The following is a 27,182-nucleotide window of genomic DNA, read 5'->3' as shown; positions in this document are numbered from 1 at the left end:
GGCTGTGGCAGGCGGAGCTTAGAGGAAACCCTGGTCGGGTGGCCCCTCCCTGAGCGGGGCATATCCCCATGCTGTCCCTGGCCCTGCTCAAGAGTTCTCAGCTAGATGGGACCAAAGCTTCACTGGCCCGCAGACTCCCACACTCCCACATCAGCCGCCGGGAGAGAGAGAGCAGAGGAGAGGAGCCAGCAAGGGACAGAGAGCAACAGGCTGCAGCTGGTGTGCACACCGGCTGAGAGAGATTCCACAAGGAAGCCCGTTTATCTCTAGAGCTGTTGATGAGGCAGTCCGGGTCCACTCCATCTCATCTCAGCCTGGAGTCCAGAGGTGGCCAGCGAGGTCCAAGTGTGTGCCGCTTCTTGAGAGTGTGTGACTTTATTTTCCAACTTTTGAACACTGGAACTGTACTGTAAGCATTATGACTCTTCTGGGCTCTGAACACTCCATTCTGATACGAAGCAAGTTTAGATCAGGTAAGTCAATGACACGTGACGTCTCTGTATCTGGATATGACAGTTGCTGTGTTCAGCTGTGTTTATTCTTAAGATCCTTGCAAACAGTTTGTCTGTCAACACATGACATTTATAGGTGATCCTGTGTACATTATGTCATTCCATAGAGCTGGATGTAATGACATCCATTCCATCCAGCTCTATGACACACGTCTTCCAAGAGTCGTGTTGACACTCATGATGTGCTCTTCAGTGACAGCAGCAAAGTGACAGATGTGTGTTATATACTGCGGGCATGTGACGTTACGAGGAATACTGGAGGGAGGCCAGCATAAGTCAGAAACCCGCCTGAGCCCTGAGGTCACACTGTCATCAGTTTACAGCTGTTAGTGTTCTCCTCCTCCAAAAAGCATGATATGTTCGGGTGATGTCTCGTGCAGGTTAGTGCACTTGTTGCATGCCAGTCGCTAACCTGCTGTGGAGAGCCTCACTCTGTGGCTCTGTATGCATGCTGATAAAGGGAGAGTAGACACTGGAGAGGGATCAGAGGTTATCTTAATGTGGCTGAATTGGAAGCTGATGGTGCTTGTGTAGGTGCGTGGGTGGGTGTACCTGGGCATATCAAAGAGGGAGGAAGGGCACGGATTGCAGCGCTGATTTAAACTCCCCTCAACACACAGCAGCTGTTAGGGCTTTGTATCCATCTATCTCCTTCGCACACACACACACACACACACATACACACAAACACACACACTTTCTGTGTTTATTTTCGACATACGTTCTGTGAGGCTGAGCATGTGTGTGTGTGCGCTGTCCTACTACAGTATGTGTAGTCTGATCAACACTGCCACCTCCCTGAGGAAACTGTAACTGATGGTGGCACCAGCAGAGCTCTAAATCTTGACATACTCGACTGCTTCTAAAAGCAACACTGCTGTGAATGTAGAAACTGGTGGCCAGAGTGGCTTCAGTCCTCACTGGCAGTTTGCCTGTGAGCTGTAATTGCCTTCCACAAATGGCAGAGTAAATGATGCTTTTCCTTTGAGTTGTTTAGAGCAGATCAGCAGGGTGGGAAATGACCTCCGGTGCTCCGGGGAACATGACAGGGTGGATGCCTGTGTTCAAAAGCAGCAGGAGGCTTCTCACCAAGAGGCTCCGGTTCTGTGGTGCTCTAACCCACGTGCTCTCGCTGCTTAATGCACAGATGCATGAAGCATCGCTGCACAGATGTGGAGATACTCTCTACTGCATTCAAGGACGTCTTCATACATGTCTGCTTGATGTTACAGTCGGAGGGATTGATGTTGGGTTATACAAGGTGTAACCGTCATGACTGGTCGGGTGAAATTATAAATGCATGAGTGAAATGTTTTGCGTAAGAGAAGTGAAAATGGCCCTAAATCGCTCTGAGATAACTGCTGAAGACAGAGGGAGTCTGAGACGATCTGGTTATCCACGATTTACAGTTTTCTTTAAGCTGCAGCTGCTCCAGTTACATTCAGCACCGCGTGAAAACCAGCAACTGTTGCTCCTTCTGCACCACTCTGTGACTACATTATCAAAGCCATGGGAACTGCTGCTGCGTGGTTGACGCTAAAGGGAAAGATAAAGATCAAACTTAAATGCTCCCTGTGGACCGCCAAATGTTTTGTGAGTGTGTTACTGACTAGTTCTCATGCCGATTTGATTAACAGATCAATGGGCTGTGGTCCGCGTACCCAAGCTCTCTGCCAGTACATAACGACAGTGGCGTCAAATATGAGTTAAATCAATACTACAAGGTGTCAACCACATGATGAGTTGAACATGAAATCAGCACCACACACAGGCACCTTATATCAGCTGCCACACCCAACCCAGAATGTGTTGAACCGACTGATGCGAGTTGATTGGTGAGTTACTGAGAAGATCTGAAAATGAAATGGAGAAATATGCAAATGATTTTGGTATTTTTTCAATTAAAAAAATCAACATGTTATTGGCCAGATATTGTTAGTTACCTTTTCTTTGAAATTAGAACACAAAATATTCAAATTGTGATGGTCCGTGAATTTATAATTCATATGTATAAAGCACAACAAGCCCTGTACTCCAAGGGTCATGTCTGTGACCCACTGCGTTCCTTGTCAGTGAACTAACTATAAGTAAAACAGAGAAAAGCAGCGAGCTGTGCTAAATGAGCTACCGTGACTCCAAACTATCTGGGAAGTAGAGAGAGAGGGCATTTTAGATTGGACACTGAAGGGAAAAATCATGGATCACATCAAGGCAGTTATTTGACTTGAAGTAGAACTTTCTTAATGTAACACACCAGCTTGTCATGTTCGCTTGTCATCAAGTGAGGAACAAAACGTCAGTTCAAGACGTTTGGAATTCAAATCAAAATAATGAATTAAATGGAATTACATTCGTTGGAATTTGTTCAAACTTTATTTTTTGATTCAACTCTTTGGCCCATCTTAAGCCTTGAATATTAGCATATTCCTTGCTAATATTTTTGACAAGACTTACAAGTAAATATGAGAGACAAAACTCAGTCACACTCCACTGACAATGTGTGGCACTCTGGCAGCAGATAAAAAAGCACTTACCTGTGGAATGGGTTGGCTTTTGAGCTCAAGTGACTTTTTTTTCTTCTTCAACACAAATCAACATCAGCCTACTGATACAGCCTATCCGACTGTTGATTATAAGTCACTGTGAATAGAGGTGTATCTTAATGGTGGGGTGTTGGCTCTCCTACGTCTGGCTCACGTTCACAAATCTTCAAGACCATAGAGATAAAATATGCCAGGTGTGCTTTACGGTGGATTTTCACTCCATGCAGCGGTATTAGACCAATATAAACCTAATTATTCATTCACGAATACCTGTTTATTAGATGTTATACAGTCACGCTCATACATCTGTCGCAAACACATTCCTGCTTGTGCCGAGGTAACGTTCAGGAGAGTTCATGTAGCAAATGCAGCCAGCCTCTGAAATGACCTTGTTGGAGTTGAAGTGTAAAAGTGTGGTGATATTATTATTAGACCGTTTCTTTCTTGTGTGGTGGCTTTGAATGTTTGAGCCACAGGAGGACAATAAATCAGAATATCACTACACTGGCTTGTGTACTTCACCAGTGCAAAGCAGGCCAAATGATCTTTTATTTACACTATAAATCTGAAAACTTGTAAATGTTGCTGTGTATGTCCTTTATTGTCAAAAAAGCCCAAGCTGAAACGAATGTCTTCATTTTGAAAGTCAACAGAGAGGCAGAGTATCGTATGGTTCAGTAATCTGTGATTACACAGCCTGGCTCAGGTCCTCTTTCTATAACATGTTCACTCTGCAATCAGGCCAGACAAACCTCCGGTCCGAGCAAAGCTTTTTAGGAGAAAGAGCAGATTACATGGCAGCTGTGCAACTTTTTCGGACAGAATCATTGATAACCTTTTGGAAAACGTCGAGCAGCGAAGAGCTCATATAAAAGACACTCTGTAGAATTATGAAATGCAAATACAAAATCTTCATATATATGGATTAAATGAAGGCTTTTAGCTGACTTAAAATGCAGCCACAATACCGTCGTGTTAGCTTGTGTTAGCTTATGCTAGCTTGACAGAAGTCCCGCAAATGAACCAAACGTCAGTCCTACAAAGTGGGTTGTGTTAAAATAATGCTATGTGTTAACATAAAGTGTCAACAATCAAACAGAGGAGTTTTTATTGTTTTGAAAGAGCAGATAGCAGCTGCTGTGCCAAACACAATGATTGATAACAGCATAGTTTAAGGCTGTGTGGGTTGTGTGAGAAGCATTTTAAGATAAAGTACTTTTTAGGGAGAATTATTGATTACTATCCCAAATCAAAGAGTCAATTTCATTTTCACCTTGTTTTTCCATGACACCTGCATGAACTGTATATGTGCCTGTGTATATGGATGGGTGCCATTGGCAGGCCGTGCATTTTAGACCTGGGCATTCACTGCTGTCCTGCAGCTGAACACACGTATTCGTATTAAACCGTTCAGTACGAGGCCTATGAACCGAACAATACGTTTGAATAATACTAGTGCATTTTGAAAATGCAGAAGCTTTAATTGTGGGAAATATGTTTTCTGCGCTCACGTAGGAATAATCTACACCAAGCAAAATGCAAAGAAATTAATAATTTCTTCCATATCTTTCAATATGAACTCTTACTCCGACTAAGCTTTGCCAGCTTCCTTAAGTTTCGTTGCACGATAGTCACGTGCTCGCCCACTGACCAATCAGCGCATGCTGCACCTCACTGCAGAGCTGCTCCTTAAAACTGAGCTGTGTGTTAATGCTGACCTACTTGTTGGCCAGCTAGCAGCTCTGACACGTCAAAGAATACGCCCAACATGTCAAACTAAAGATCTGATTGGTTGAACACTATGACAATCAACAATATCGTCCCCATTCAGTTAAACTGCAAAGGGATTCACGTGTGAGTCTGCAGGCCTCTGGCTCTGTTCTTACCTGGAGACACAGAGGTGAGATCTGATTGGATAAAAGCTCTACTTAAAACAAGCTGCACTGGAAGCAGAGCAACTGAGGAAGACAGGAGCTGTGCAATGAGGAAATAAGATAATGGGAAAATATTTTTATAAATTATAATACATGTAGTGTATTTAAGAAAAATTATTAAATTATAAAATAGCTATAACTTTGTGATTCTGTTTAGGCCAGCAGAGAAGGCCTTGCTGGCCCTGACGGACCACCACAGATGGGTGCTCACTATTGCAGGGATGACAAAACCCTTCCCAGAGGTTGAATCAGTTACATGTTTTGGTCAGCTTTCAGTGAGCTACTAATGCCTGCGTTTGCTCTCTGTGATGTTGCGACCAGCAGGTCACGACCCCGTCACTGTAAACTAAAGCAGATGTCAGATCAAAGGAAGGGCCTGCTGTTACATAATGGAGGGGCTCCAACGAGGGCGCCACAATGTGGCACCTGAGCATGCTAATATTCAGTCAAATTGTTAGAAAAGACATTACATTAAAGCCAGAAGGTTTGAGGGAATTCATAAAATGCTTAACTGTAAGATGAAACACCTGAGGGAGATAATTAACAATAGGGAAGACAAGCAGAAAGGGATTAGGGCCCTGCGGGAACATATCATACTTGTGTGTCAGATCCAGGATCTCATGGAAAGACCTTCAGATAACAGCGAGGAGGAAAAACACACCGACAAAGAACAAAAAAGAAATAAAAAGGGCCACAGACACAAGCAGACCAACAGACATGTGGGAGGCTCTATGTTTATGACCCCGCACTCCCACCTCGACCACTTCTATACACACACAAACACACAAACGTGCACACACGCTGCGGACCACACACTGGCTAGCAGATCTGTTTAAAAGCCAGGAGCTGTGTTTATCATTCCCTACATCCTACTCACAGAAATATTTGTGAGCAAGCAGCGTTATTTTTTTCCTGTGCTTTCTGTATGCATATGTATAGATACACACACATGCATGTGCCTCTTTTATTTCAGTCTGTAGGTTGAGTGAAGGCAGTGGCGTAAGGTCGTTATGACGGGCCCTAATGCACGCTAGTTACCAGTTATGAGGCACACACGCATATCATCATCATAGCGTCTCGTCACATGATCAAATAGAGATTTTTGGGGCAATATCGACATACATATTATCCAGAAATCATCATTGCATATCTGTTAATGACAAAAGTACCAAAGAAAATAAAAAAATATTCTTTTAATTGAATTGTTTTTTAATAGTTTAAGTATATCATTTATTTATGGCTTTTACCAAAAAAATAAAACAATGACGTATATAAAAAACGGAATCTTAGAAATTATTTAGATATATATTCCAGAGTAGCTCTCTGTATCTTTTCAAGGCAGTCAGGTATTACCCAGTATGTTAGTGGGCCTGCTTTCTCTATGAACCTCCTAAACCCCTAACCCCATTGGCCACGATGTAACCTAGGATGTCAGATAGTGATGATTTGTCATGGCCCGTCTGATGCCGACGCACAAGGTACCCTTTAGTGTCTGTATGCAACCCACTGGGCTTCTAAGTAGCCATACAAAGTAAACCCATCGGTGTTATTATTAGACGCTCCGAGCAAATGCTGCGGGAGTGTGATGACGCAGTATGAACCGTAGATAATCTATACAGATTGGGTGGGAGGGGAGGTGGACAGGACTTTCACCCAAAAGACAGCTGCTCCTGTTACGTGTGAAACCAGTTATTTGTCTTTGTGTTCACAACATTAAATTACACTTACACAAGCCAAACGTGCTTTTGTTCCCCAAACCTAAGCAAGTGTTTTCGTTTGAACTCAGTGCGTGACACCAACGGTCCTAACCAAGACTTGGGATGACAGCACTGTCTGCACGTCCATGAGTGAAAGTAGTCAAAACTGCAAGTTAGAATTATGAAACAGCATGTAACATGGGTTGAATTCTCAGTCTCTTCCTGCTTTTTGTCTGTCCCTTACCTGTCTTTCAACATCTCTTTCTCATCTTTCCCCCTTCTTTTCACTCCTCCCCTCATCCTCCTTCCTCCAACTTCAGTCCTACAGTTAAGACTTCAGCAGAGGAGGACACGAGAGCAGCTGGCAGACCAAGGCATCATGCCTCGTGAGTAACGCCTTCCAACACCGAGCTGCCGCATATGCAGGCGTACACACACACACACACACACACACACACACATTTCTACTTACATGCTTTTTAGATGCAGTATGATTAAGACAGACAGAGGGAAAAGGTGAGACACACAACGAACAAGCAAGAGGACACATCATCCGTTAGTATTAAATTAGTAATAAAACATTGAGCTATGTTTTCAGAAACAATGTCCCTGTTCACTCAACATGCTGTGAACAGAAACTTCTTTTTACTGAAGACATAACTGTAACAGAAACAGTTCACAACTTGTTTTGTGGATTATCCAGAGTAATAGGGACATAGTTTCTGAGACGAGATGTTGCTGTTACATTTTATAAATAGGATTTCACCACTATGAGCGCCACGACCAAAAACCCTGACAAATAAACCCAAAACCATCTTCATGGTTATATACCAGATGCTGGGGGGGAAGTTAGAAAATGTGTTTTTTTGGCTGTTCTGACACCACGCTGTGTCACATGTTAAGGAAAATGGCGTTATCATGACCTTTATTATCTCCGCCAGGCTTAGCCCGAGGAGATTATGCGTTTGGTCACGTGTCTGTGTGCATGTGTGTGCATCTGTCTGTCTATCAGCTACTCTCGTATACTACTGGACCCATTAGCCTAATATTTTGGTGCTCATTTATGACTGAAATTGTTTTACCAACCGCCATTGACTCCTCACTACTCTCTACGCAAGTCATAAACAACTGCTTCAGTTTGGAATCTTGTTTCCGCGAGAGTTTAGGGATTGTTATTGTCTTGATTTGCAGGCCAAGGTAAGATAATTGTGTACAGGCTATGTATGACTAACGATTGCTTAGCAAATGACAAACTGAATCATACACTGTGTACAAAGGAGCATGTTTTCTTATTTTAAGAGGAGGAGAGCTAGTTAGCTGTTAGCAGCTGGTGGGCAGTCCCTCAACACAGAGCAGGACTGTCCTGTTGCTGAACAGAGGAAGCTTTGAACAGTCATCATGAAGCGTTACACAGTGAACTGCAGTCTAGCTGCACAGAGCTTTATAAACAGTTGCCTGTTGTACTACGTTGATTGATGACATTTGTTCATGATGATTGGGCTTGATAATGATATTTTTGGCATTTGTGACATATTATCACTTTATAAAGTTGACACGGCTAACATGTTTGCAAACCTTCCAGCAGACCCAGAGCAGCATTAAGCATTCAGATGATGTTCTTCTTCCGATTGCAAATCCAATACGGTGTCTACTTTTTGCTCTGATTTGTTCTCCACCAACTCCTGAGTCTCTTTAGCTTCTAAATGCTCCTCTGTGTACCAGCTAGTTGATAACATTGTGCGTTTGATGCTGGGCAGATAGTGTGCTCTGAGTAAATCATGTTTTTCTCTGAAAAGAGCTGCCTGTTGTGTCGGGAAATACCACGGATGAGAGCGGTGAGAGTGAACCAAAACAGAAGATCTCTGTAGAGCTGAGGGGAAGTCTTTTGTCATTTGTTCAATTGTTCATATAAAAATAATAATTAATTCAGCGTTAAATACACATATCCAGCTATGAAATAACCAAATGTAGAACAGATTTCTTAAAGTAATGTAGTCCAGTAAAAAACGTCCAAGGAGAGCAACATGGATGTAAAATCCAGCTCATTGTGGGACATATGAGTGGTTATTGCCTTTTCATATTTGCCCCGTAATTGCAGGTCTCCTTGGCTCAATCAGCAATCTTAGATTGGAATCTTGGAACACAGAAGCATCATTTCCCATGAATCAGATCATTGAGTCTGACATATATCATGACATGTAAGAAGAAAAAGATATGACTGATTTGTGATTATCTATTGCAGTTTTAAAATGAATGAAATGAAATCACATGCCAGCTGCTTGTAAAAGAACAAGAAAAAAGAGCGAACAAAGGATGGAGAGACAGATGAAAAGTGTAGCTCAGGAATCAGCAGATTTTTCCACTGATGGAACCAAAAAGAGGGAACACATCAGTGAAATGAACTGCTGCAGGTATTTTGGTAGTAGTGAAGATTGTTTGAACAAAAGACTTACACTGCAGATTAAAGCAGTGCAGACAGACACTGAGACTCAGGTAGGAAGAAAAGAAAACAGTTCAGATGACAGATGCTCCAAAGACAAGCAGATCCAGACTCCAGAGACAGATAAATCCACGGGTAGTGACAGATACAAGGGCGGACGCAGGGGAAGCAGGTGGATACATGCACCCAACAGACAGACAGACAGACAGACAGACAGACAGGCAGACAGACAGACAGACAGGCAGACAGACAGACAGACAGACAGGCAGGCAGGCAGGCAGACAGACAGACAGACAGACAGACAGACAGGCAGACAGACAGACAGACAGACAGGCAGGCAGGCAGGCAGGCAGGCAGACAGGCAGACAGACAGACAGACAGGCAGGCAGGCAGGCAGACAGACAGACAGACAGACAGACAGACAGACAGACAGGCAGGCAGGCAGGCAGGCAGGCAGGCAGGCAGGCAGGCAGGCAGGCAGGCAGGCAGGCAGGCAGACAGACAGACAGACAGACAGACAGACAGACAGCGCGTATGCAGACAGGTCGGTGAGTGACCGCTGAGGAATGCTCTTGTGCTGGAAGAGGTTCTGGGCCTCAGAAGAAAGAGATTTACGTAGACGGCACCTGTTTACATCACAGCGCCTGCAAAGAGGCGCCCAAGCACAACAACATGGAGCATGAGCTGCCTCTTACAAGAGAGATGCTTTGTACTTTTAATGTCACAGTGATGAGAACAAGTAGACCTGAGTGTACTGAGCATACTCTTATATCCTTATTATAATGAATGGCCTCTCATGTTCTTCAGGTCGTGGTAGCTCTGTAATGTGGCCAACACACCACAGGCCACAAATGTCATACACGTATTTGTCTGGCATTTATAAGATTACATTTAAAATACTCATAAGAAACCTAAAGTTTGTTTAAGCATGAGACAGCTCACGGCAGATAGACACGTATAAACTCGGATCTTATCAATTTCTCATACTTTAAAGCAGCACTGCGTCGTCTCGGCAAACATGGGAGCAGTGAGCGATGCCAACAGGGGACTGGGGGACTTGAAATGCAGACCAGGGATTTGTTGAATGATATCTCTGGCACTGTTTGCCATTTCACAGAGGCTCCAGCCTCCAGATAAACTGCTGGTAAGTGTGCGGGGGAACGGAATCCAGGGGCCCGGCGAGGCCCTATCAGTTCCTAGGAGTCTGTCACAGATAAGGAAGCAAGGAGGAACGCAATTGGCCAGCCGGGCTGCAAGCGCTTGTTAAAAAAAGAAATTTCAATTGGCCGTTTACGCCTTGATTGAGATGGCGCACATGGAAGAGGGTTGCAAAGACTTGTATTTAGTTGGTAGACCCTTTCTCACACAAATGCACTCGATGTTTGATTACTCAAGCAGCTGCGCTATTTGTTCTTCCAGCTCTTCATTTCAAAAAACCAGATCTTTCAGGGCGTCACAGCATCCTCCTCTTCTGCTGCTGTAGATCCTTCAGATGCTGGCTGTGTTATTCCTGCTGGGGAGATGGACACGGCACAGGGTCTGTGTATATATTACCCAGGGAACATCTGGTGTTTATTAGGCTGTTGGAGAATCCACCCCAGCCTCTCAGGCCTGACTGGCGTGTGGCCTGCATAGGAGTACACTGTCTGCCTGCCGGCCACGGGTCTGAATACACGCACACACACATACAATCTAATATTTCCTCATAAAGATAATAGGGCTGTAGCTGCAGGTTTACTGTGCTTTTTCCTGCATAAAAAAACACACATTTCCATTCCCCCAGCAGCGGTGCTTTCATCCTCAGTAGATGGAAACACAAAGGGAATTATTCCTGCCTAATGCACCATACGTCTTACCTCTTAGTGTACTGTTTACATTTGACAGATACGGTCAGCAGGTATATGTTTTGCAATAGGTTTAAAGTGCGTCGTATGTTTTAATACTGCTGCAGAATGTTTCAAAGTAAGCCAGCTTCAGACTCATCGGATCATGTTACATTATGCCCCAGTGGGCCCGTGCAGCCACAGTCGGACGCGTTTTTGGGCAGTTTGGTTACACAGTTTAAACACACTTAAAGCTCTGTGTGTCCCTGTGATGTCAAAGCAGGTCTTAAATCAGGCCAGGCAGTGACAAGTCAGGCAGGAGAGTGTGAGACAGCGGGGCCGACTCGGTGGGCAGCTGACTTATACATCCTGCTGGTGGAAGGCGACGGCGGTCCAGCTGCCACAGACCGGCAGCTGCACTTTCCCCACTGGATCCCGGCTGGCATCCAGGATCATCTGCTCACCCACTGCCCTCCATCTGAGTGGCATTCAGCCCTTCACTGCCGTGTTGCATACCTTTATCCCTCCTTCCTTCCTACCATTCACATTTTCTTCCCTTCTTTTCCTCTCTTCTTTCCTTCTTCCAACAACAGTTTTTTTACTTTATATACTGCCCTTCTACCTGCTTCCTACTATTCTACCCAAGAAATGATTTCATTTCTTTTCTCCCTTTTCTTCTCCTTCCTTGTTTTATTTTTATTTCAACTTTAATGTTTTACTTTGTTTCTTCATTCTTTCTTTTCTTCCTCTGTACATCTTTGTACCTTCAACATTAGATTTCAGTTTTTCTTCCTCAGATGGTTTCATTCGTTCTTTCTTTTCTTCCTTCATCCCACCATTTGAGTTCAACCTGTCCTCCCTCAGTTCATCTTTCAACCCATTCTTCTTTTATTTTTCTCTTTCCTGACTTTCTTCATAAGTCTTTATTCCTTTCTTTTCTTTCATTTTTATCTTCTACACAAAAAGTCCTTCTACCTTCTGTGTTTTATCCGTTCATTCATCCTCCTCCAATTACATACCTCACCAAACTTACGTCTCCATTTTCATTTTCTTTAATTCTTATGAAGCATAACATTTCAAATCCATTTTTCATCAGCTCAATATCATTACTTTTACGCTGGCACCGTGTCATAACTCAGAAATATCCCACTAGAATTATATTTGACCAAATAAGAGCCGGTGCTTGGGTGATCTGGTGTGCTCCTCACTGCTGGCTTATCAGTCCTGTGAGGGCTGTGGATAGATTAGAGACCAAGTCAGGTTAGCGCCGGTCCTGATTATTTATTCTGGATTTAACAGGGAGAGATTGTGGAAGGTTGAAAATCTCACCCGCTGCAGCCTTTTAATTACAGCCACTCCATTTATTTTCCTAGTACCGGTACTCTAGTACTGTCTGTCTGGAGAAGCCGAGCAGACATTAGAAGGGATCCAATACAGAAATATTGATTGTTGAAGGCTGAGGGAGGCCATATGCATAGTTTATTTATTATAACTGATGCATCAATGTGTAAGCAGCATGAACAGTAATTGTTGTATAGACCAGTAGAGACTATTTGAACTACTCTTACGTTCTTTTGCAGATTAACGTGGTCAAAATATGTTTTTTTTTTAAAACTAGTAACTGCAGTCTTTCAGATCAATGTTGTGGAGTTCAATTGACATGTATAGAGGTAAATTAATAAAGCTGGAGAACCGTACCTACAGTAAGTACAGATCTTGATCAACTGATCAGCTGGGTATTAGCAGTGTTTCCCTGCTGTGTCCTGCTGTGTCCTCTGTGTCCTGCTGTGTCCTCTGTGTCCTGCTGTGTGTTGTGCAGACCCAGTCTCAGACGGCTCCTCTCTGGAGGCCCAGATGAGGCTGAGAAGCATGGCTCTCAGGCCAGGACCCCTGGAGCTGGTCCAACAGAATATCATTCCCCTAGACTCTGCCCTCACAATGACAGGTATCAGCAGCGAGCTGCTGCTGTAGTTGAACACGCCTCTAACGCTGCATCTCAACCTGCATCTGTGTGTCTGGTAGCAGCATCCGTGAAAAGGAGTCTGTGTTTGTGTGCGTTATTAACAAAGCACTGGTCAGGTGATTTACTAAGCTGGTGGTGACTGTGATCTACTCAAACAAGCATGTACTGCTGAACCTCAACACAGTCACAGCATCTTGTCAAACAAGCACCAACTAAAAGCAGAATGTCTATTGTAGATATTTCATGATTATGTCCATCCACAGCAGCATGAATTGGACATTGCGTTTGCCTGTTCATGACTGAAGATGCATCTGATTTGTTAGCACAGAGCCCCCAAAACCAAAAAGAAAATCCTGACAAACTGTGGATGTTCGGAAACTTGTTAGCCAAATCAAGTCCCGAGCTCAAACTTCAGCTGTCACTTTCAGGTGATTTTGCTTGGTTGAATAAGAAACAATGGTCACACTTCATAAAGGGTTTATAACTATGATGTTAATAGTTCCATTTGGTAAGAACAACTGTTGTGTTGCAGGTTGTGCTTTGAGTGGATGGACATGCTGGACCACTTGGAGCTAAATCTATTTATTAACAGCGAATAACACTAACAATTGCAGACATGATAGATTGAAACATTTTATCAATCAATGACATATTAACCCCATGATCATATATTAATTGGTTACCAACATTTACAACTGCATTATAAATGGTAAATGGACTGCACTTGTATAGAGCTTTTCTAGTCTTCCGACCACTCAAAGCACTTCAACACTAGATGTCATCATTCACATCCATTCATACAGTGATGACAGGGGCTACCTTCCCATCAGGACGAACATTCACACACATTCACACACATTCATAGACCTGCGGGAGCTATTTGGGGTTAAGCGTCTTGCCCAAGGACACATCGACATGGACTAGCGGAGCCAGAGATCGAAACCCCGATCCTCTGGTTGAAGGACGACCCTGCTCTACAGTCACAACCATTTTGTATAACCAAATAGAAAGAATAAAAAACAGCCAGTCATGTTTCTTTCACAACAAAACCAAATGTGTTGTTATTAATGGCTTATAACTGATCTATAAAGCATTAGTATGTTATGTAATAACTATTGATTCATTTTTAAACCCTTAGTAATGGGTGACTTTTTAGGAAGTGGAACAGAAAAATGTAGAAGAAAGGTCATTCCACCTTTATATTTAAGCGGACTCTTTCACTGCCTATTTCCAGTTTTTCCTCAATGTGATCCAAGTTTCATAGCAGGAAAAACTATTTATTTGTATTTCTTGCACAGAGAATTTTATTTCCATTTTTAGAACATGGTGCATATTTCTGGAAATCTCTTGATCCATCTTGATCCAGTGTGGATCTCCTTGTTGTGGCGCTGAAAACTTTAAAAAGAGATGCAATGTCAACTTGTGGACTTAAGTGGATGGGGAGCCCCCCTGAGCCCCCCACCTCCTCCACTGTTTGATTTAAGAAAGTACACAACAAGCAACAAGACGCTCCATTGATTTGGCGCTGTGCGAAGCATCAGGCCTGAGCCGTCCCACTGCGCCACTCAGAACTCGCACTGTTTGTCTTACTCACTCTCTACATAATTCTTGGCAGTGTGACCAGTGTTTTTTAAACTCTGGTGTTTTTATGTTTGCCCCCTTGAGCTTCCAGTAAACATGTTGCGTAAAACGGCGGGCTGCAGTCAGCTGGTTTACACTACCTCTGCAGGAGGAAGGGAGCGCCGTTTATTAAGATGAACAGCAGCTGTATTTGGGTCCACCCTTTTTCTTTCGAAGTGGCGGTGAGTGTTTAAGTTTGAGTGCATCCTTGTGTGGGCGAACCTGTGTGTATGTTTGTACCTATCTCCTGTCCTCCCTCCTTTTGTCTCTGCTTTAACTGGCCTCCATGGCTCCAGTCTGCCACCTACAAAGCTCTGTGACAGGACCAGGCTGTTGTGTTCCCCTCGCCTGTAGCATTGACCCCTCACCTTAAAGCTCTATATCCCTTTACACAACACTCCCAGAGATCGTTTCAACCCCCGTCATTTTGGAAACTATGTGACCCGCTGTAACTTCTAAACCAGCCACTTGAAAAGCGGAAGTGCACACGGCTCGCAGATTTCCTGAAATTCTGCCATCTCAATCTCCCGCTGACATCAAATTGACTTAAAGACTCATGGAAACAGCAAGTAGCAGAGAGTACAGGCATCAACACCAACAACTTCACATATGACCCATTGAGAATGCATGTTGGGGAGTGAATGAGTTAAACATGAACAGGTGGGAGGAAATGGCATTTAGCACAATGCCGTGCGCTAAGCTGTGTGCAAAGCTTTGTGAGAGTGTGTGTTGCGAGGTCACTGAGTTGCACAGATTGATCCTGGTGCTGTGATTGAAACCAGGTTCTGTTCCTGCCTGTCACATGTTTGGATACAAAAAGAGAATCTTATACCTCTGTGCAGACACAAACAACCCTTACCACCTCCCTCCCCTGGCTCTGTCCCTTCAGCTCTGTTAGATAGCCACTCTTAGCTCATCCAATTAAAGCTGTGGTCACAATCAGGAGCGTGGTGGATGTAAAGTGTCCGTGTCTCACCCACACAGCGTAACACCTCCGAGCTGAGTGTCTTACGAGGTGTCAGTGACAGACAGGCGGTGTGTGAGTACCACTGGTCACATACATTGTGCTGCCCACAAGCAGGTCCATACAAACACACAGGAAGAGAGACTCTGGAGTTAGAAGACATTTGTCCTCTCCAATGGTCAATGCTGAGTGTGCAGATGTTACAGGCAGGCCAGAGCTTCCAAGTGGCACAAACTGAAGATAGTGTTAGTTTCTCATCAACCAATAATGTTGACCCTTTTTACCTCTGAGTACCTGCTCGTTGTTTTACTTGACTCAGCATGAACAGCGCTTTCATGAGAGCCTGAAGCTCAATAACAGAGATGCTCAAGTCATTTTGGCAAGTCCTAGTCAAGTCTCAAGTCTCTTATGGTTGTAATAAGTGTGTTATCATCTGATCATCTGCTGCATGCTACACAGTGTTCACACACACTGCACAGTGTTCACACACACACACTGCACAGTGTTCACACACACACACACTGCACAGTGTTCACACACACACTGCACAGTGTTCACACACACACACACACACTGCACAGTGTTCACACACACACTGCACAGTGTTCACACACACACACACACTGCACAGTGTTCACACACACACTGCACAGTGTTCACACACACACACACTGCACAGTGTTCACACACACACACACACTGCACAGTGTTCACACACACACTGCACAGTGTTCACACACACACACACACTGCACAGTGTTCACACACACACTGCACAGTGTTCACACACACACTGCACAGTGTTCACACACACACACACACACACTGCACAGTGTTCACACACACACACACACTGCACAGTGTTCACACACACACTGCACAGTGTTCACACACACACACTGCACAGTGTTCATACACACTGCACAGTGTTCACACACACACACACACTGCACAGTGTTCACACACACACTGCACAGTGTTCACACACACACACACACACACTGCACAGTGTTCACACACACTGCACAGTGTTCACACACACTGCACTGTGTTCACACACACTGCACTGTGTTCACACACACACACACACTGCACAGTGTTCACACACACACACACTACACTGTGCTAACTTTCGACTCATCATCACACACACGCTCTCTCTCGACCGGACACTAACATTACACACTCAACCTACATACTGAGTCATGACTGAAAAGAGTTTGCTTCTTGTACTACACCTTTTATTTTTTAGTACAGTAAAACTATAGTATCATTAGGCCCGGAGGCAATGCTGCAAGCAGCAATTCCAGGGGCCGAGGATTCTCCCCGCTCAGAACGGTGTGCCCCGAACGGCCACGCCCTGAACATGCCCTGAACACGCCCTGAACACGCCCTGAACACGCCCTGAACATGCCCTGCACTGGTCACTAAAGAGAAGAGATCAGCTGTCAGGCTTTTAACAGTTTAGACACCTTTATTTGGCAGAGAAAACAAAGACAGATGGTAAAATCATTTCTCAAACTGACAGTGGTAAGCAGCCATCACAGTTTACCGACTGGCTTTCTAGTTGAACTTTGACCCAGGATTATTGGTGACATTTAGGATGTGTTTACTCTCAGTTTTACCAGATCATCTGAATAAACCTGCCTGATCATCCAACTAGTCGTGTTGCTTTTTTCATGTGTTTTTTGCTCTGTTCACGGGTCTCAGCAGTAAATTTGGTGAGCATAAAGTTATTACAATGAATAGAAATTATAGTTTGACAACTAAAATAAAACCCCAGTTGTAAGAAATGTACTTTAAAAAAAAAATCCCTCTTTAATTTCTCAGTAATCTGGAGGTAAAGCGTACTGACCCACCCATCTCCCTTTGCTCCTCTTACAGTAAACCATGGTAAGTTCCCGAAGCAGGAGGACTCTTATGCGTTCGAGGAAGACAGCAGCAGTGAGAGTCTGTCTCCGGAGCAGCACCACAGTGATGAGTCGGAGGGCTCGGCCTGCCCTTCATCGGAGGTTGTCGGCAGTACGCCCTCCTCCTCCTCCTCACCTGTCCTAACCAGCCCACGACAGGTAAAAGACACCTCTCTCTCCTGACAGCGTGGAGGTCATCTCTTCTGTCAGGCATTGTTGCACCTTCAGCAGTTGTTGCCACTGCGGCGCTTCTTTTGCCCTCTTGTGGTGACAGAGTGAACTACACCCCCATCCTCAGACTTCTGTCTCTGAAATGTTCCAACTGAAAAATCATCTCTGAATCAACAGCTGGAGTCATACAGCAGCTTGTTGAATTGATCTGTTGAGCAAATGAAGCATTTAGACATTCCCATCATCGTTAGGGCTGATTAACACATCTAACTCTCTAACACGCTTAACCAAGAGAGTGAACATGGTTACCTTTTTAAACATCAGTATGTTAGCATTATCACTGTGACAATGTTATCACGCTGATGTTAGCTTTTAGCTCAAAGCATCACAGAGCTGCTAACATGGCTGTAGACTCTTTCGAGTGCCACTTCAATGAGTTGGTTACTGTTCTACCTGTACTGTTCTACCGGTGGCATCTTCAAATGTCCTGTTTTGTCAACCCAGAGCTTCAGCACTCAAAGATATTCCATTTACAAATGTACATTTCTGTTCGTCGGTTAGAGTGGCTCTGAGTGGACACAGAGAGGACAACAGTGTGCTGTTTGGTTTGTGAACAGGGAGGTGCAACCAGAGACCCACCTGATCAAGGCCAGGATGAAGGGCTGTCTGGTGCCAACAACAGCCAGGCTTCTCCCCCAATACCTGTTCCTGCTATTGTCAAGGTCAGCATCATTCAATGAATTGACTTTCATCGTCCCTTTGTTTTTTGAGTTGGTGACTCTCATTGACTTTACACTTTCATTTTAAATGCCTAATTAAGACCATCAGCTGGTGCTCATTCTATCTCACCCTCCTTCCTCCGAACAGTCCAAGACTTCAGACAAGAACCGACAGAAGAAGCCCAAAGATGTGAAGCCGAAGGTGAAGAAGCTCAAGTACCACCAGTACATTCCTCCGGACCAGAAGGCCGAGAAGTCCCCTCCGCCCATGGACTCGGCCTACGCCCGACTCCTCCAGCAACAGCAGCTCTTCCTGCAGCTGCAGATCCTCAGCCAGCAGAAACACGCTCACACACACCCACAGTCGCAGCAGCACTCACACACACACACTCCACAGACACAGGCCCAGGCCCAGGCTCAGCAGCGGCAGCCCTCTTTCAGCTACCAGCCTCACCCAGCAACCCTAACCCAGAAGTGAGTCACATGAAGTCATCTTTTACTCAAGGTCTCCTTACGAGCATTTCCTGGAGCTTTCAACCACATGATTTTACAGTCTTCATCATGTGACAGAGTTTGTTGTGTCAAACTACTGTTGCTAAGGTCAAAAATGAATTTCCACACATAAAATGCACACTGTGATCCCTTTTACCATTTTTGTTGTAAAGATTGGAACAAACGGCCTCATTAATAAAAATGAACGAATGCACTAAATCATTTTTTATATTTTAGTGTGATAGAAAGTTTTACCAATTACCCCCTATTAATGCCTTACTAATATGTATATCTGTATACTTATTGGCTTAGAAAGTAAGAAAGCTGCCATTATTAGTAAGTCATTAATAAAGGGTCATGTGTTTTTCACTTTCTTATGAGAGCTGTAACTTAGTCACTTGAAGTTCAAGACTAGCTGGTCTATAAAGCACGTATTATTAATACCATTCCTTATAATATATAATCCATCTTTGATTGTCTGATTAGAAAGTGGTCCCAAGTTTTTACTGTTCCTACTTTTACTCTACGATGTGACTAACCCACTTCAATTCTGCCACTAAAGAGGAGCCAGTGAGCAGCTGTCAGCCTGTAGCCCCAGCCAAGCCAACAGTAACTCCTCCTCCCCAGTCAAGAACACATACGCCAACCAAAGCAACATCTCACCGGTCCAACCTGGGCCCCTGCCGGCTAATCTGGATGACCTAAAAGTAGGTGACACAGAGTCAAATTAACATAAGAGAAATTGGCACGAGAAACACGAGAAGAGATGTTAACATGCCTGTGTTTGCTGTGTCAGGTATCAGAGCTCAGGCAGCACCTGCGTATTCGTGGCATGCCCGTCTCCGGCACCAAGACGGCCCTCATCGAGCGCCTCCGACCCTTCAAGGACTCAAACGCCGGCTCCTCGCCCTCTGGCTCCTCTGACATCACCACAGTGACCTTCCCTGTCACACCCACAGGATCCCTGTCCTCCTACCAGTCTCCGTCATCCTCCAGCGCCCTGTCCCAGGGAGGCTACAACCCTTACCCCAGCACCTCCTCCACCCCTCCTATCTCTCCTGCCTCCTCCGAGCTGTCCCTCAGCGGCTCCCTCCCCGACAGCTTCAGCGACGTGCCCATGTCCTCGCCGACGCAGTTCGCCCTGCAGCCATCTCCGGCCCAGCTCGGCATGGAGGACGGCCTGGGTGGGGGAGGCCTGAGGGCGGGGGAGGGGGGAGGTGTGGATGGCGAGGAAGCTGAAAAAGATAAGATGCTGGTGGAAAAGCAGAAGGTGATTGAGGAGCTGACGTGGAAGTTGCACCAGGAGCAGAGACAGGTGAGTAACTAGCTGTGTATCAGTCTACAGCAGAGGTTCAAGTCAACATCAAATCTGAAATGATATGAATACATAAAGAATCAGCGGGGGCAACAACAGATGCTTTTTTCAAAGCTTTATCTTCAATTCAATAGTGTGTTACGCTATACAGCGTCTTTACAGGGACATTTGACAACACATGTATTTCAGTATTGACCAACATGTTTACATTTGTCCCCCCCGCTTGCTAGGTTGAGGAGCTGAGGATGCAGCTCCACAAGAGGAAACGCTGCTATGGAGCAACACAGGACACCGTCCCCCCTCTGTCTCACCCCTCCATGCACCACCAGCAGACTCCAGCCATGATGGGCCAGCACTTCTTTGGGGTGACTATCAAGCAGGAGCCCATGTCCTTGTCCTCCAGCTGCCCTCTGTCCTCTCCCAAACAGCTGAAGAGCTCTGCTGGCAGTTGCATGGAGGATATGGGACGCTGCAACAACCCCCTCTCCAATATGGGGGGCCCCGGAGGGCCACAATGTATGGACACTTCCTCTGGCAGCCCCTCCACAATGTCTGCTTTCCTCAGTCCACAGTGCTCGCCACAAGACTCCCCCATCAGAAAGCCTTCCAGTAGCTCCCAGCCTTCGTCTCCCAACAACCCTTACTTGCTGTCACCTCCGCTGGGAAGAGACGGCTGCGGTCACCCCCACCCCCACCCCCACCCCCACCCCCACCCGCAGGCCAATAACAGAGCACGCAACATACAGGTATGATGTGTTCATGGACAGAAATTTGATTCTTATATGTTCTGTGGAGAAGTCAGTCAAGTTATCGAGAATAATACCAGGTGAAATAATACCAAGGTTAGAAATACAAATGTTGGTAATCTGACTGATTGTTACTTGGTTATTATTTTTGATTTGAGTAAAGTTTCTACAGCCACGCTGGCTCTGTGCGGCTGTATTTAGGTACAGCAGGTATTGCTGACTCTCAATCTAAACCCATTTGATATACATGTGTATATATCACAAACATCTGCATCGTCATGACTTAGCCTATTAACAACCGTATTAACGACGCACACAGTCATGACTTTAGGTGCTAGGAAGGCACCTAAAGTCTTCTGTTTCATAAGTATAATTAGGTCAAAACAAATGATGGTTACAATAAAAAAATATTATCGCCACTGATTCTTCTGGAATATACGTAACGGGACAAATTCATCCATTTGTCTTGGGAAAAAGATGCCCAATACCACTTGTATTGTTTGGCATGTTATGTTGCCATCTTAGTTTAGTTCACTAATAACCTTCCCATCAGCCTCAGCTGTACTTGGAGCTAATTAGCAACGGTTAGCTAGCATGCTTGACTTTTTGGGAAGTATTGGGGAAATTAAGATTTTGACCAGGTGATGGCGCTAGAGGAGATGTATTTATCATTCATCCTGTGGAAAATATGAATGTCAGTACCAAATATACCTGTATCTCTGATGTGGCATTCATGTATATGATGATTTTACTTGTTTTCTCACATGTTACTTTTGTCTAACTACAGATGCAGCAGAAGAACAGTGGCCAGGCGGTGAACTGCTCTTATCCCTCTGACCAAAGAGGTCTTCAGGGAGTCTTTACCAACTCCACTGATTGTGGCCACAGCGGCTCAGCCAAGCCTGACAACCATAATATGCAACCAAAGGTAAGCATTATGTCACCATTAAGAACATTTGCAATGTTGTCATGTCCGTGTCATGTACTTCATCTGAATCACCTCACATTCACGTAAACGTTGTTTTTTTTTCTCTTTTCTATCCGTTTGTGATCTGTCTCTATGATTGTCATTTTTTTTAGGTGCATTGTCACTCTTGTCCTTCAGTTTTCATCACATATTCCTTCACATGTTGGTGACTTTTCCGTTACAAGAACACAACATCAACCATTTTCTTAAGATGCAATGTTTAATGTGATGAGATTATGCCATCTCGAGGGCCTGATTCATAGTTCTTTTTTTCATTTTTAAAGTCTGCAATACACTCACATTTGGTAAGCTTCCCTATTCTAATTGGTGGGCTAATGTCACTTTTCACTATGTCTCATATAGATGTCAGTAGTGCCCTCTCCTCGGCATGTTGGCCAAAAGTGCCAGGTCTCTCCCCCTGCCTTCAGTAGCTCAGATTCAGATGCATCAGACTTAAGACAGCCCCCACGCTATGAGGATGCAGTCAAGCAGGTAAACTGAAATTCATGCTAAAATTCACTAGATCTTGGCTGGCCAGAGATTTTATTTGACCTATCGGCGTCGCTCTAATTCCACTCTCCCTCTTGTCTTTTCTTTTTTGTCTCTCCAGTCCATCACCTGTATTGCACCTCTTTTATTCATCCATTCGCTTTGTTCACTGCACTAACTTTCCACCCTTTACCAAGTCTCAAGCTGATTGCTGTTTTAGTCGTACAAACGTTTTATGAAGGCAGATGTAACTCACTATGTATCTTGGTCACAATAATAAAAAATAAAAAAAGAAACTTGAGGAATCAAAAATTGTTTCTTAATGTTAAAGGTTTATTTAAAAATTGTTATTGGATCGTTAAGGCTACTAGATGGTAAATGGACTTGCATTTAGTATACAGCCCTTTTCTAGTTTCAGCGACTACTCAAAGTCAGTGGCGGGCTGTTAGGGCCTGCAAGGCCTTCTCTGCTGGCCTAAACAGAATCACAAAGCTATATATATTTTTTTTTTAAATATATATATTTATATATTTTATAATTTAATATTTTTTCTTAAATACACTACATGTATTATAATTTATAAAAATATTTTTCCCATTATCTTATTTTCTCATTGCATAGCTACTGTCTTCCTCAGTTGCTCTGCTTCCAGTGCAGCTTGTTTTAAGTAGAGCTTTTATCCAATCAGATCTCACCTCTGTGTCTCTAGGTAGAACAGAGCCAGAGGCCTGCAGATTCTCACCTGCAGCCAGTGCAGATTCAAGTAAATGGGGACGATATTGTTGATTGTCACAGTGTTCAACCAATCAGATCTTTAGTTTGACATGTTGGGCGTATTCTTTGACGTGTCAGCGCCTGCTAGCCGGCCTATAATGACGTCAGCATTACATGCCGCTCAGTGTTCATCTGTAGCTTTCCCGCCAGGTGCAGAGTGTGCTGTGATTGGTCAGTGGGCGAGCACGTTACTATCATGAAACAAAACTTAACAGCCAGCAGAGGCTGATGGGTAGTGAATCACATCACATGATGCAGCTCAGCCAATCAAAATGCATTCTGACTGAGTTGAGTTGCACCATGACAGGAAAGTGCTGAGAGGAGGAAAGACACTGCAGAGCAGTACATTCAACGTTCAAGTTGTGAAAGTAAAATCCTTAAGTTTGTCATTAAGGAATAACAGTAGATCCCACAGCCAGACCAGCTGAGGACATTATATTTTCCTGAATTTAGGCTTTTGCATTCTCTAAATGCTTGAGCGTTAATCAAACGACGAAGAAGTACATAGTTACAGCCTTAAAAATGAGCTGTGGTGCCACAATGTGGTTATACGGTGGTATTTCAGCTGCAGGACCAGCAGTGAAGGCCCAGGTATAAAATGCACGGCCCGCCACTGCTCAAAGTGTTTTACACTACAAGTCAACGTTCACCCAATTATACAGAGGCTGCCATGCAAGGTGCCACCTGCTCATCAGGAGCTATTAACACACACACACACACACATACACACTGATCACACAGCCATCAGGAGGAATGTGGGGTTCTTGCCCAAGGACATTTCGTCGTGACCACAGCCCTTATGATTGGTGGACGACCGCTCTGTCTCACTAGCTTGATAGCTAACCTAGGAATGCTAACATTGAGGGTCACCAAAATGACTGAAAGTGGTACAGTGGTATCGAGGTACAGTAGTTTTCGAAGATGGTTTTGGTTTCATTTGTACGGTGTTTGAGATATCGCTCTAGAAGAAGTCTTCACCGTAATACAATGGATGGAAATGGAATATTCTTTTTAGAGAAAGTGTCTCTCTTTTGGCCTTAGTTCTCAACCAATAAACTGATCTGTCTCCAAGACAAGTTTGTATTCCCAAAACTCCATTTTGTAAGTCTTTGTAGACTGCTTCAAAACTTGCATATTTTTCATGTAAAATCCTTTAAAATAATTGGATTACATTTTGAATTGTTAAAACATTATTCAACTGATAAAAATAATCACTTTCTTATTACTGTTACAGCAACTGACCAGAAGTCAGCAGATGGACGAACTTTTGGATGTGCTCATAGAGAGTGGAGGTAAGGTTAAATTCCACCACAAATGGTTGCGTATCTAGGACTGTACATGCATAAGCAGGCTGGTTTTAAATCTACATGTAAAGAGCATTGGTTTGACATCATAGTGTTGCCCCACACTATGGGATCCCAGTGCCTGCTGTGACCCTCCCTCCTCTCCTCTTTCTCTTTAAGAGATGCCAGCTAACGCCAGAGAAGAGAGGGAGAGGGCCTCTGTAACCAAAGTTGTGCCTCACATTACTGTGTCCCCAGGGTGTCCCGGCCTCCTCATCCCTAGGTTCCACAGACACTACGAACACCTGTCCCCCACCCAGCTCCCTTACAACCACCTGGCCAATCACATCACCGAGGGCCACCTGGAGAATCTGCTGGGAAGTCCAATTGGCCGGGGAGGAGAGGTGGCTCTTCATAAAATGGCTGCCGAGGACGGGGGTCAGGAAGATGAAGGAAACAGAGACGGCAAGGGGTATGGCAGCCCCCACAACCACCACCGCCAGCCTCACCATCCCCAACAGGACAAACTTCTGACCAACAGAGATCTGATGGACACCCCTCTGTCGCCCATCAGCACCAAGGTCTCCGAGGTGCAGGGGATGGTCAGCATGACTTTCAGCGAGACGCCGTGGGAGACGATGGAGTGGCTGGACCTGACGCCACCCAGCTTGGCCACGGCCTTCAGTATTGCTCCTCCCAGTGGGCCCAGCATCTTCAACACAGAGTTCCTGGATGTCACAGACATTAACTTGAACTCTGCCATGGACCTTCACCTGGAGCACTGGTGAAACCAACATGAGAACCAAACATGCTAGCCATCAGCCGTCAATCACAAGACACCAGCTTACAAGTAGCTGTACGGAGCGCTGATGTCAGCTATAGCCATGCCAGAGAACTATTGACTTCTACCTTAACAGCTTCAGTCCAAGTGCCACACTGTGCCTCTGTTGTAATGCAGTGGGATGTGACATTAAGTAGTCCACTAGCCGACATTCAAAGATTGACGGCTTAGTTGAACTACAGAATTATATATTGACTTATTCCCTCCACTTCTGAGAAATGAGGTTCTGGTATTGCCATCGTACCCAGAATCCAAAGACTAGGTCCTTTTTGGACAAGGATGCGCACAACTGCCACATAAGTATGAGAGTGAAGGGTGAAATGAAGGCTTTCCTAGGTAATGGATTACATGATTACAGTGCTTTATACCAACACGTCATGCAATATCAGTGTTACGCTTCCTAGACTTGAAGACACATGTTGACAATCATTGTATATTTTCTGAGTCTATGTTTGTATTACTGGAAAAAAATAAGAAAGGAATTACAAGTTGAATAGGATTGCTCGGTACGGCCATTTTGTAAATATCTTAACCATCTGTACTGACAGAGACAAGTCTGCATAGTTTGTCAGTGGTGTGGGAGAAGACACAAACCACAAATTATGTAATCAGTTCATCAAATGATGTAAATATGTCAACATTATCTCACTGTGCACCTCTAGCTGAAAACACATTTGTCACAGTTTGATCTTACAATACGTGTGTAGAAACGGTTGGCATTCCTTTTGAAGGACCTTTTTTTAAACAAGTGTATTTTCACTATTTGGCGTGTTGAACCACAGAATGACGTTAAGAAAAGAAATGAATGTCTTTGGAAAACCTTTGGTCGTATCGGTTTAGATCGGCAGACACAATGTGCCTTATTTGCAGCAGCTTTTTTTTTAAATAATTGTTGTACCAGTTTCCCCTTTACAATGTATAAGCCCACTGTATGTGCTATTAACTCAAAGCTGTTGAGAGATATTAATATAGACAAATCCAACATAAGTCAACATCAGTTTTTCAGACAAATTAAATGAAAAATGTGTTCTTAATAAGTAGCTTTTTGTCCTCACAGATCCCACTCTTTCTATTCCCAGGCCAGTTATTTATTTTGTGTTTTTATATTTATACTTTATCCTGTATTTATACTGACATTCCTTTCTCATAAACTGGGGCTCTTTGATTTAACGGGAAAACTCCAGTGCTGCCATTATGACCACGAACATTTCTTAGTATATCAATTATCTTACAAATGTGATACAAAGTGAAGGAACCACTTCCAAAAGCCATGCTTTCTTAAATCACCTTTCTTTATTAAAGAATCCTAAGTGGACATGTCTATTATTAGCACTTGTGAATAGGAAAATGTAATATATTCAGATCCTTACTGTGAACACTGCATATTAACACAGCATAACCGTGTAGCAGAGACAGCTTATACACAGTCGTTTCACTAATGAGGATTTCAGACTGAAAGGTTTGTACTTTTGGTCTGTAAATGTCCTTTCCTGTGACATGTAAAAACTTTAAGGAAGGCGTTGAGAAGATCAAGATTTCCATCTTCTCGTCCAACGATTGTGAAGAAAGGAAATAAATATACTTCCCAAATGTCAAACTTATACATTTCCAACACACTTCTGTTGCCTGTAGACGTGGGTCTCACTGCGTGTTCTGTTTGACCAAATCTGTTTTTCTTCGTGTTACTTATGACGTGTTGCACTTGTTAAAGGGTTTCTATGGTTACATGTAGGCAATGAATGCCCATCTTGATTATATGACAAAGCTGATATTTTTCACGTCATGTCTTCCGTTATAAGAAACTCTACCAGGCTTTTGTATCTGGTGGCGTTCATTTCAGCATTTTCCCTAAATCAGGAAACAAAATCACATCGGACAGAAGCGTCCATGTTGCTTGGCCACTGACTTGCTTTACTATTATAAAATGAAAAACAGTATTTGCCTGCATCCCTGTATACTACAGAAAGAAGAGCAATAAA

At 44.0% G+C, this 27,182-nt stretch overlaps 1 protein-coding gene across 1 annotated transcript; it reads left to right on the top strand.

The window, feature by feature from the left end:
* Positions 1-418: 418 nt before the first annotated feature.
* Positions 419-25,345, top strand: myocd (myocardin; the record flags this gene model as incomplete). Its single annotated transcript, XM_079293839.1, has 12 exons — positions 419-473; positions 7,007-7,072; positions 17,381-17,565; positions 18,195-18,299; positions 18,445-18,770; positions 19,351-19,495; positions 19,585-20,103; positions 20,334-20,849; positions 21,637-21,777; positions 22,180-22,308; positions 24,314-24,371; positions 24,543-25,345. 12 exons carry the CDS (start codon positions 419-421, stop codon positions 25,148-25,150), a joined length of 2,853 nt encoding a protein of 950 aa, XP_079149965.1. The 3' UTR covers positions 25,151-25,345.
* Positions 25,346-27,182: the final 1,837 nt, after the last annotated feature.

This window comes from Melanostigma gelatinosum (genome assembly GCF_949748355.1).
Source record: "Melanostigma gelatinosum genome assembly, chromosome: 21".
Lineage (NCBI taxonomy): Eukaryota > Metazoa > Chordata > Actinopteri > Perciformes > Zoarcidae > Melanostigma > Melanostigma gelatinosum.
Note: the sequence above shows the minus strand (reverse complement) of the source record. Positions and strands in the feature narration are given on the sequence as shown.